Source organism: Montipora foliosa, chromosome 9 (assembly GCF_036669935.1).
Source record: "Montipora foliosa isolate CH-2021 chromosome 9, ASM3666993v2, whole genome shotgun sequence".
Taxonomy (NCBI): domain Eukaryota; kingdom Metazoa; phylum Cnidaria; class Anthozoa; order Scleractinia; family Acroporidae; genus Montipora; species Montipora foliosa.
The window spans coordinates 31824309-31836808 of NC_090877.1; the positions used below are offsets into that span (position 1 = coordinate 31824309).

At 39.9% G+C, this 12500-nt stretch overlaps 1 protein-coding gene across 1 annotated transcript in view; it reads left to right on the forward strand.

Moving 5' to 3' along the window:
* The window catches only part of LOC137969374 (uncharacterized), a 54750-nt gene that overhangs the window by 37168 nt on the left and 5082 nt on the right, over positions 1 to 12500 (forward strand). The window contains exons 20-24 of the mRNA XM_068815582.1: positions 5327 to 5462; positions 7168 to 7290; positions 7592 to 7693; positions 9056 to 9066; positions 9478 to 9610. Of these exons, the coding sequence (XP_068671683.1) occupies positions 5327 to 5462; positions 7168 to 7290; positions 7592 to 7693; positions 9056 to 9066; positions 9478 to 9610 (505 nt within the window). The remainder of the gene's footprint in view (positions 1 to 5326; positions 5463 to 7167; positions 7291 to 7591; positions 7694 to 9055; positions 9067 to 9477; positions 9611 to 12500) is intronic.

Sequence of the window (12500 nt, forward strand, 5' to 3'; positions counted from 1 at the left end):
GCAGCTATCGCCTATCCTTTACGTTAACTTGACGGTCATTCATGCAAGCTAATTAAGCCCTTTATTTTATTCAGATTACAACGTTTTCATACACCACACGTTTGTGTTAAAGACGGACTCTCACAGGAACTTGCTGTCCAATTTTAAACCCGATCCCTTGACGTCCGGAATAAAGATTTTGACATGGGTAAAAGAACTCGACCTCGGAATTCCAATTTCAGCCTGAAATTCTCTAAAGTTCGAAAAACAAACTCCAATTTTCACAAAGACAAACTCCGATGTTCGCAAAAACAAACTGTGTCCGATATAGAAAAAACAGAGATGTTCCGTAAGAGCTTAAGTAAGTTCCTTAATGTTTTTTTTTTTTTTACTTACTTCCACCATAAATGAAGGACATCCCGATCTTTCGAAAATAACAGGTCAGGAGAATAACAACAAAAATAGAAACAAAAAAAATATAGGAAAAGAAAGACCCCCCGCCCCCGCCCCCGCCACGGCTCCGGCTCCGCTTTTTAACCCATCCGCGCGGCGCGATTATTCTCCAGGTTATTTATTAGTTTTTGTTCCTGTGGTAGCGCACTATACACTATGTCACCTGGTTGTAAGAGTGTCCGTGGTGCCAATAGGCCCGCAGCGCGTGCATAAATGGCGAAAATAAACAGGTCTGCGTGCTTGAGTTTCAACAAAATTAGCCCCAAAATCGGCAAGAATTTGAGACGCTGACGAGTAATAAAGTGGCCGCTATTTCCAAAACGATGGAATTACCTGGTTATAAATAACCTTGTCTAGGAGAGTAAATGTTTGACTTTGGCGAAACAATAGTTAACCTCAAGAGTTGGGCGATTGTGATCTTTGTGTTGAATGCGCACCTTTCTTGTCAAACTTTACAACACTTAAAAGAAAAAAAAAGCAAATTAACGGAAACAAAAACTCGGTGTCTTGCCATCATTTTGACACAGATGTATGCTTTGTTTCTCGAGTATTAAACACGCAAGGTAACTTGGTCAAGGCGCCCGTTGAATTCGATGTCAGTTTCGATTTTGCGATTTACTTGTGCAGCCAAAGGTACAATAGGAAAATTGAACGTAGCGAAAATCACCCAAAATGTTGTTTGCTGATGGTAACTTTTTATCTTCGCGGTTCAAAATTAATGTTGTTTCATGTCGCATATTTTGTTGCTGATGGCAAAATTTTTTATTCGCGATCGACCGTCCAGAAAACTTCCTTCTGCTCTTCCTAAAAACTGTGTATCATTATTTATTTGGTTTGCATAAATCAGGCTAACAAAATTTGTACCTTGGTTAGTTCGCATTTTTGAGCGTTAAAATAGAATTTTCGGTCCTATGTTTCTGGCAGAAAGTGGTATTATTTTTCAGGTCTCCCATCCAGATACTAACCCCCGCCGGACTCCTAGGAATTAACTGCATTGAAAGTTGTCAGACGCTCAGAGTGCACGCTAAAACTTGTGGTGAAATAGAAGTTGTAAGGAACTTGAAAATGATCAACATGTCAGCCTCGAAGCCAATCTTTCTCGATTCCCATTTATTTTCTTCATTCTTTCTGGGTTTAGTATTTTGCTAGTAACCACATGTCTTCTCAGGGGGCTATTTACCTAAGACATCTACCATGGCACTATAATGATATGCGGTACCGAAACAATATCGTGTTCTATTAGAGCTACATGTTACGCAAAGAGAACCTGAATCTCCTGGAAGCACAAAACGTTGGCTCGATTTCCACCGCTCACTCGAGTTCGGGTATCCTCCCTGAGAAGAGACGGCTGGACGCGTGAGCGATAGATTGTGTCTGTGACGTAAATTCAAATATAATTTATGCGAAGGTAATATTTGTGGGAACAAGACGATCTAGGATCGTAAGTCGGGCTGTGGCCACACGTGTGCTGCTAAGGATCACGAACGTTGTGTAGTAGTTCTAAAAAAAATGTGTAATACATGGAAAGATGTGCATGTCTCAAGAAAGATCACGAAATTTGTAATCACACTGACGAAATTTATAATCACAGCTATGCAACATAACGTTTCGGATTTCCAATAACTACAAGACTTTGCAGTTGAGTAACACATTGCATAAAGCCCTACAGCACAGCATTGTTTACAAGTGCAGTTGCATTGTTCTCTAACAGTGGTCACTGCAGTTATTTCATATGTACTGATATGCAGCCCTCTGAGTTCATAATTGTCACCGAGTGAGTGTATAGCCTGGAAATACCGTACTAAGTCCTTAATGGATGGTACTTCTAATAGTACACATCTACCTTGGCTTCTACCATATTCATCTCTTGCATGAGAATCAAAAATCTTATAACTCCCATTATCAGTATGATAGATACCAACACCAATACATCCCATTGTCAAAATAAATGAAGAAAAATTTTGTGATAAGAGCGGAGGGGTTGGCGCAGTGGTAAGATCTCTGCCTTCCAACCCTAAGGTCCCGAGTTCCATTCCCGGTTCTGCCGAGAGTGGAATATTTGGCGACCTTCTTTCCCGCTAAAGTTCACTCAGCTTTCCATCCTTCCGAGGTCGGTAAAATGAGTACCAGCATGCATAGACTGCTTAGAAGCGGCTGCAATTTGCGCCTGTATATGCTTCCAGACCGCTGGGGATAAATTGATCATTGTAAAGCGCCCTTGAGACGTTAGTGATAAGGGCGCTATATAAATGCACCACTTTACTTTACTTTGTAAGAGTGATTCAATGCACTGCCTATAGGTATATTGTACTGACATCTCAATAATTGGATCACTGTTAAGTAGATTACCTGTTTAGCTTTCACTATAATTAAGCTGGTAATTTTTCTCAGACATAGCAATCATAGCTGGTAATTCTGTTTGCATTAAATACACCTGCCCTGTACATTGTGACAGTAGAATGCAATTCATTACCCATTTCCATAACTTGTACCAGGTCACTGACATGTATAAATCAAAGCACACAAACTCATAGCAATGCATTGTTGCCCAGCATTTGCACCAAATACTGTAATATCACCTTGACTATAGGGTGCCTTTATTGTCAAGGTTGGATCAATATTATTCATTGGAGGCCCAGGATTTGTTTCTATGTCATTACATAGATTTATTTTAGCACAGCATCGTTTATGATCACCATTCTTTTACAAACTCATTGGTCCACAGCATGTGTACAACACTTGATATTTCTTCAGATTTATGAGTTCGTGTTCCAGTGTATTTTCCAGAGCAAGTCAAACGTACTGTTTGACGACATTTTCGTCGAATAGAAGCTGCCTTTTTCCTCAGTGTTTCAAAAGAACCGAGACTGGCAATTATTCGCCTTCTTTTCATTTGACTACTCAGCCTGCAACTGATGTTAACATGAAGTTTTGACGACACAGGAATGATCTTAAGAATCTTTTTCCACACAAAAACCCTCAGTTTTGTGCTTTTCTGCGACAGACGTTTCAGCTTCTTCACAGGTCTCACAGGAATCCTACTTGGTTCGCGATCACGACATCTCGACACATTGCATTCACGTACAACACGGTTACGATTACAGTACACAAATTTAGCATAACGAGATCTCAAAAGTTCCTCTCTATATTTTATTTTCACTACGCCATCATGTTGATAATGTACAAATGGCTGCATTGCCTCCCCTAATACATCACATTTTGCCAGGACATTCAACATTGCTCGTGGTAACGCAATCCAATCGTATACAACATGCGAACGTACATGATTACACAGAAAACTAATGGAGTACAAAGAGAAATTGATAGAACTGATAATCCACTTGATACATTGTACAAAATATATGAAATAATGATCATGACAGTCATAAAATTAAAGAAGTTACTTGCATCTTCGCTTCGGTAAGTGACGTCTTTCTTGTTGTCGTTGTGGTCCTCCCTGCCATTATGCTGATTATCAAATATCAGAAATATCAGCTTGCAACCGCCAGCGACAACATTTCGAGTAAAGTTCCTTAATGTACTTCTGTCATTGCTAGTCATAGTTTGCACATATTTTGTACTCAATGACTGCTCAACTGATCTCTTTAGAACTTGTAAGAGCTTGATAGCAACATTTGAGATATTTGCCAAGAGTTCGCGGAACGACCCCTTTCGAAATGCAAACTCATTTTCGTGTTTTGATGTGGGTCTACCACGAACAGTCTGTGCGTTTGTAAGTGGTTTGAGCGTATTGGACCTAACACCGTAACGCGCTTCTGCCATACCTGTAATGTATGCCTACCATCACAGAGATAACCTCAATGATTGAGGTTATGGAACAGAAATGCCGGAAAATGAAGCGGAATGAACATTGAGCCTTCACTGCATATCTGCGGTATTGCCCATTGCACGTGACGGACATTTGCGAAGAAATACACTGGTAAACCTAGAGTCGGTCGCCCGACTAAATAGCATTAGACATCGCAAAACATTGGTTTTAACAAAACACTAATTATATAACAATGCGTAAAACGTTTGTGGGAAGTTTCCAGATGACGCGAGCTTGAGTTTTTGATTAAATGATCAATGTGAGTTTGAATTCAACCGGCGAATCGTCAAAGAAATCTTCGGCCGCTTCAGCTCTCAGTCGACCTCATCGGCCCCCTCGTTTTGCCATCAATAAACTCAGCAGTAATTCCAATTGATCTTGAGGAATTTTACTTGCTCATACATTAACCAAGTCTGAGAAGAAATTGCAATAGCAATAGATTTAAAAGCCGTATTTTGACCTTGGCGCCACCGGAAAATTAAGTGAAGTTTCCGAACTGAGGCGGTAGAAAATGATGCAATCCCCATTCTCCAGCTTCTCGGACGCTTTCTGTTGTCGAAATCTTGCATGTTTCCTAACTTGAAAGCATTGTAAAGCTCGTACAGGCCGGGTCAAAGAACACCTTCGCAGCCAAAAGATGTAATTTATGCCTGACCGATTTGTGCAGGCTAGTTTCTGATTGGCGGAGATTAACAGTTGCTCACCTCACGCGTCCAGCCGTGATTTCGGAAGTGAGCGCTGGCTCATTTCCCGAAACAGCGGCTGGTAATCGAGCCTAGACAAAACGCTGCTCAGTTGACAGTATGGAATAAAGCGCTGTGTTACTGCACTACCACAAGTACGCAATGCGTGCCTATTTTATTTTCTTGTTATTGATTTCATTGTTTTGTGGCGTTGGCCCGCGTTGCCGTAGCAACGCTACGCTGAAATATCAGAATGAATGATTTCTAAAATAATATTTTCGAGGTCCCTCATCAGACGTTTTTCAATAAAGTCAGGGAAGATCCTAGATCTTAATTATCTTTAACCACATCCTCAGTAATTAACAGTTTGTCTCTGTCACAGGTTTGGAAATTTCTTGTGCAACAACATCCATGACAGACGGAAGCTTTCAATTCCCACACTCACAGTTTCATTGTGGGCTCATATAAAAGCTGTTGAAGACATCTTACTAAATCCAACTTACAAGAAGTATACTGAGGTAGGGATGTTTCCAGTCTTCTGGCCAGCGTCTGCACTTACGATAGTGAGTTAGGTTGTCTGAGTGAGTGAGTGAGTGATCGCGTGCATGAATCACTCAACTAATGAGGTCTTTATTCAATTTTAACAATTGATGTCCATTTTACAGTTATTCTGTTTGCGGCCTACTTCTTGCCTTTTCCTTTCTTAATTTTCCTTATGAAAAGAGAAATTTTAGAGAATTTACGGCAGGATTTTGACAATCGCATGATTATTTGATTAGAAAACCTGTTGGGGAACCCGGTAGGATTTGAGCGGGAAAACAGCCTTTGGAGTCAAAATGCCCATAAAGGCCTGTTTAAACGGTTTCAACATTTGACCAACATTCGTTCAACAAAAGTTGAACAACGGATGGTGGGCAAATGTTAGACGCAAAAACAAAGTTGTGCGGAGGCCGTTCAAACGGTTCCAACATTGCGCCAACATTGCGCCAACAAAAGAACCAACACTTTCGCGAGATTTGATTGCGAGGAACAAAGACCTAGAAACCAGACAACCTCGTCCAGATAAACTACACCATATTGACTTTTGCGGCCTGATGTGAGCATGCGTGTGTTCTACAATTGTTGAACAGAGTTTTCAAACGGCTTCGAGAACAAAGGAAAAGTTGAATCGATGTTGAATGAAAGTGTAACACAATTTAAACTTGATCCAACACGCTTTCAACAAGCTTTCAACATTTTTTACGCTTTCGATAATGTTGGACGACCTGTTCAAAGGCACCCAACATTTGGTTCAATAAAGTGTTGAATGCATGTTGAAGAAAACGTTGAAACCGTTTCAACAGGCCTTAAAACCTCTCCAATGAGCTTTCATGTTGATATTCCAGTAAGATGTCTGATATTTTCGAATTTCAAAACATTTTGTAAAAGTCTCATCAGTTTTCATCAAAGGCAACTTGCTCTCTGACACTTGCCGACGCGATGTGCAGTCCAAAGAAAGGAACTCTGCGTTGACCTTGATTTTCAAACAGTATCACCTACTGCCGGATTCCATCATGACTCTTTGCACACCGTTCTACCTCTCGCCTTCCTTTGGAGGAGAATTGTAGTTAAGACCTGTCCATTGAGCTTTCAGATTTATTTTCCAGCCATAAGATGGAGATATTTTCGAATTCCGAAACATTTTGTAATTTCTTCATCTGCTAAACATTTTTATACTTTAATATGTGCCAATAGACGGGATACGCATATTTTTGGCATGTCGAGATCGAGATGTTTAATGCCGAAATTTTTCAGAAATTTAAAATGTAAATTCCTGACGGGTAGAAGTAAATTTCATTTTAGATGAAGATTCTTTGAACACTGAAAGTTGCTGAGATGGTAAAAGAACTTGAACTTTTAAATTTGCTGATCTAATTTGGGTAGCTAACTAAAATCAAGACCAACTAACACCAGAAAGGTCACGAAATTACCTTCAAATAATTTTCCGTGGAAAATGTTGTGATTTTCATCCAAGCCAAAAGAATTTCACGGGAAAATCCGGAGGTAAGGTATCATTAACATCGATCACGCAAATGAAGCTACCTGATGCTATCAAGTGACGTGCTCATAATTTGTTTTCTCTCTTTGTGCATCGCCCGCGATACAGAATTATTTGACAAACGTATTAAACCTTGAGAATGACGAGTGCTCTTCTTCTCAGCTGTTGTTTTTTTTTGCTTGCAGACGTTGTTTCCGGTGTCAAATCCAAGAAGACTTCGGTTGTGGGTGGATTATTTTTTAAGATTTGACGAGACTGCTTGGTCAAAGCAAGATCCTGCTCTTCAAGTTGACGACCGCGAGACAGAGGTGAGGCTCTGGGCTTTCATATATTTATTTACGCCTTATTGACATCTAATTCTACGCCCAGTTATTTATTTATAGCACTGTTTTAATCTTCTCTTTTAGCTAATCCGACTTTTCGAGCACATTTCAACACTCAACTCAAGTTCTTGTGGCTTTTTTTACCTTCATAACACTAGTACCTGTACTTTCAGAACTAAGGCCTATATCAAGCGGGTACTTTTGGAAATGTGGATAGTATTGATAAAAAATGGCGTTAGCTGTAAGTTATGTTTCATGAGTGATGGATTGCTTATCTGTGTTTTAGCCTCTTGTTAGTAAGCCACTGGATTCAGTCATTTGGGTCCCCGATGACAGAGCGCGGGAATGTGCAGACTGCAAACAGAGATTCACTCAGTTTAGGAGAAAGGTTATTATGTTATTATAATTATCAGTAGTAGTAGTAGTCGTAGTCGTCGTCGTCGTCGTCGCCGTCGTCAAGCTATTTCTTCTTTTTCTGAGTGGCTCAGAAACCCCACATAATAGACCTTTTTACCGATATGGCGGCCATTTTGATTTCTATTGTTTCGAATAGCTATTATGGGATGCCTAGAGGGCAAATACATATTAATTTTCCCCCTGAGCATCCCATAATGTCTTTCGAAACAATAGAAATCAAAATGGCCGCCGTATCTGCAAAAAGGTCTATTTAGTTAGCTTATTGAATGCATGAAATCGAACGTTTGGTTACAGAAAATCATTTGTAAGAGTGACGTCATGGCATGCCATGTTATTGTTTCTCTGATAGCACACTGTCTTTGTAAGAGCTCAGATATCATAAATCAATACTGAAAAAAAATATTGCATTTTTGGCCTCATCCAAAAATCGTTAAATATTGAATATTAAATAGCTTTGTGAGAGCAACGGGGATCTCGGTCCCGCTCCACCTGCAACTGCTGCAGTCCTCGTTACAATAGATGAAACATTTCGACCCTTCCTCCCTTCTCAATGTTGGCAACAAGGAAATCTTGGCACCTGGAGATGATCAAGGTTGAGTTTGCAAAGCGAGAATGTTAGGGACGCCTTCGGCGAGGCGGGCAAATTCAAGATTGGAGGGAAGTCGGGGTGTTTCAACAAACGCTCTGTCTATTTGACCGGCAGCTGGTAAAGGTTTTGAAATCACTAAGTAGTCGTCAGTCCATTTTCCCAATCCAAAGTAAGCCAGCTCGATTTGGAATTTGAAAAGGCTTCCAAGGAGCTCTTTAACTGCCAAATTCTGATACGCGTTGACTTTCCCTGGGCTTACTAGACCATGCAACTGGCACGTTAGAGTTCGAACTGAAATCACTTAATGACCGACTATCTGAAAACATCGTGAAATATCTCAAAACCTAACAATATATCTACTTTAGAGTATGATATACCTGAATAGATCGAGATAGCTTACATTGAATTAGATAAAAGATACGGTTTCGTAACATTTCTATATTTCGTATGACTTCCGGTCATTTACTGATTTCCAAATTTTGACCGAATGCCGTTTATTTAGACACAACGTTGTATAAAATGTGACGCGGTTTTTGCACTAAACGTGGTTTCTTCAAATCCCTTAGCATTTGACTGTAATAACTAGTTACATTTTATGCAGCCTTGACCCAACGCCTCCCTTTAGTTGCGAGTTTTATATGCTAAACTTCAAGTCTTGAATCCAGGGAAAAACTTGCATTAATGATTTATTATGCTTTTTTTTTTCTTTTAATTTCTGTTTTTCTGCACACTGTCGATGAACAGCATCACTGCAGGTAAGTCGTTGCTTAAAAGTGTTTGACGGAAATTCCATAAATTGTACTGAAGTGGGTGCAAGTGTCACTCTGACGAAGGGCGAACGCTTGAAAAGTCGTCAGCTTTCAAATTTCTTTACAGTTAGCAATTCACCGTATTAACTCGAATGATAAACCCATTTGTGTGTTTTACTTTCCCCCGACGCGAGAACCACAGCTTCTTTAGAAACTAAACCCCTCCCTTTATCCATTCTGTCAAAAAAGTGATCGTTAGTATAAACTCTGTTGCTAGTCAAATTAAAACTAAAGGAGCAATAGTTTTTGCGTTACGAGTTATTTTTCACTGTACTCACTTCTTAAACTTCAAAAACTCGTGGAAGCAGCATGTAAAGTGTGATCAATATGAATTACTTTTTTTTGGTTTTTTCATAGAGCTTGTGGTCAAGTATTCTGCAGTGACTGTACGAAGCAAAGGATTTGTCTTCCTCAGTTTGGATACACAAACCCTGAAAGAGTTTGTGAAAACTGCTTTCAACATAACAGAATGAGACAAGTGGATGAAGAGGTAACACTCTGTTAATCCGTTTAGCAGTTGAATAGAATGTAACCAGGAAATCCGTTTTGAGATTACTTGACCTTGTTATTTTGTTATCAACACGACAATTTCTCAAGGATATTATAGTCGACTTACCAAAAGTCGACCTCGCGAGAATCCCAGGAGAAAATGTTTTGGCAAACGAAGCTTGATTTTTCGGACGCGAAGCGGATATATACATATATATATATATATATGTATATACGGAAGAAAAAACACATAAACTACAAGTTCATCCCTACAAGCCTGTTTCGTGGTCGCCCACTCATCAGGGGATTTGGCGACCACGAAACAGGCTTGTAGGGATGAACTTGTAGTTTATGTGTTTTTTCTTCCGTATATATTTCGCTCTACTTCTATGTATTGAGCACTGTTTTACGAAAATCAAGTTTCACACTTTATATATATATATATATATATATAGGACTCTTGCTGGTTTAGCGGGAATTTGACTACAGGTGTAGTAGCTTGGATGGAGTTTTCTGGACCTTCGCGTCAACCACCGTGAAGTTTGTGCTTCGGATTTCCTCACCTCTGCCCTGAAAGGATTTCCAATTGTACAGTCATTGCCTTGCTGTGTATTGTTGTATTTCTTAAATTCACCATATAGATCCCTGGAGTCATCCTTAGCCTCCGTAGAGACACGTGTTAATTAATGCGAAGGCCTGGGCAAGCGGCTTCAACATCCGTTCGATTTTGTTGAACTATGTTGACTGCTGGGGTGGGCAAAGGGGTTATGGGTATCCTCCATCAACGCCAAACCCAAACTTGTTTTTCTTCAAGGCCCACCTTCAACCGACAGGCTTTTCGACCGTTTGTTTTTGTTATGGAAATTCGCATTGCTTATCGTAGCGATCTGGGGCCGGTTGCTCGAAGCCTGGTTGGCGCTAACCGTTGGTTAAGAGGTATCAAAACCTATAGGTTTCCATGGCATTTAACGCTGGTTAGCGCTAACCATGCTTCGAGCAACCCGGGCCTGATTGGATGAATCTCAGTTTCGAGCGGAATTTTCAAATTCGGAATTGAATTTTTGATTGACGAATTGAATGTTTGAATTCATAATTGCGAGTTTAAATTGCAAGATAGAATGGTTGAATGGAAGGTTTTGATTTTAGAACAACAAGGTTGAATTTTGGCGGGGATGGATACCCATAAACTATTTAAACACTTCATGAACATTCGATTCAACAAAGCTTCACCTCAGGCCTTTTGTTCAGCAGTCCCAGGCTGCAGCCGTCACGGTGGTTGTTACCTTGAATACGGACATGGATGCGTCATTGAGAGACTGATTAGTGCGCACGCGTACTATACCCAACAACAGGGAGCTTTAGCAACTTCGACGGAAACCGCAACGAGAACGTCATCTCAAAACATAAATTCGCGCTATTGTAATCACTTCGCGACTACTCCAAGCTTTTTTAAGTGACAATGGTGTGGCAGTCCCTCAAGAATGAAACCGATATGAGTCACGCTTAATTTAGGAGAGAGAATGAAAATTTATCTTAGTGCTGACGTCCTCCATAAAACCTGACGACGGCAAAGAAATGGACAAAAAATGAAAAACGCTCGTGCAGGGCGTGCAAACCTATTGTGTTTTTTTCCACTAAATATGCAAATTTGTGACGTTCTCGTTGCCGTCGTCGTTGTCGTTGCTAAAGCTCCCTAACGTTGAGAAAAGGGAACAAACTGCTTCAACTTCATTCATCATTCGCGATGACAAAAGAAATGTTGAATGGTTGTTAAAGCAGAGTTTAACTTTTAAACTCATTTAAGATCGATCCAACTTCGATTCAAGTGAACACGGTTGAACAAAATCGAACTGATGTTGAAGCAAATGCCCGGGCCTTAACTCCAAATTTAATTGTTCCCCAGTTAAACTTAAACTACGCGTGGTACCGCAATCACAATTCAATTCAATTCAATTTTTTTTTCCTCTTGACATGGTTACTTAATTTATTTACCAACGTTTATAGTTGCCTATGATGTTTTTGTTTTATCAAGTAAAAGTGCTTGAGCGTGGTGGATAAATAAACCATTCTGTTTCCTAGTTGGCCGCCATGTTACCTATTGATGTTACATTTGATATAGGCGAGGAAACAGAAAGACCGTGGAAACATGGTTAAAAATAATAATTGTAGCAAAGTGAAATATATTAGAGGAACGGCGGACAAGTTCTAGGAAGGAAGGGAGTTTTGTACACAGAGCGAGAGATATTGCAGAGAGACGAGCTATGCACTTCGCTAGCGTACTGGAAGGTGTTGCGAAATACATTGGTTAGTATACATTTGTGCCAGAGGTGGGCATGTCTAGCAAGTTCAGCAATGAGACGTGTGTTTGCAAAAAATATTAATCAAGCAACATGATATTGCTTAACCTGGACTTTCTGCATGGAGGAGATATAGGTGCTCCCCCATGCCAAAATTGTGTATGATATGTAAGGATAAATGAGGTTAAAAGTAAATTTGCTTAAGTTGCTTTACAGATAGGGTATGTCTTAGCTTTGATCTAATTAATGCCGATATTCCTTGAGAGATTCGAGAGCAGATATACGAAATATGATACTTCCACGAGACGCAGTCATCAATCATTACCCCTAGATACTTAATATGATTTTTGCGGACAAAGGAATGGCTCGTTCCATCGCTATTTCTAATTTTAATATTTACAGGCATATCTTTTTTCCTGGAAGACTTAATTATCATGAAATTAGTTGGTTTTCAAATGAGTGTCGTAAAACCAAAACCAAAGTAATTACTGTGGCCAATCAAAAAGGACGGAGACAATCCAGTAAACCAATCAAAACTCGAAGTAATTACACGTAGCCGACACAAAGCGCGGGAAAATGTGCACGCGCGAGCCA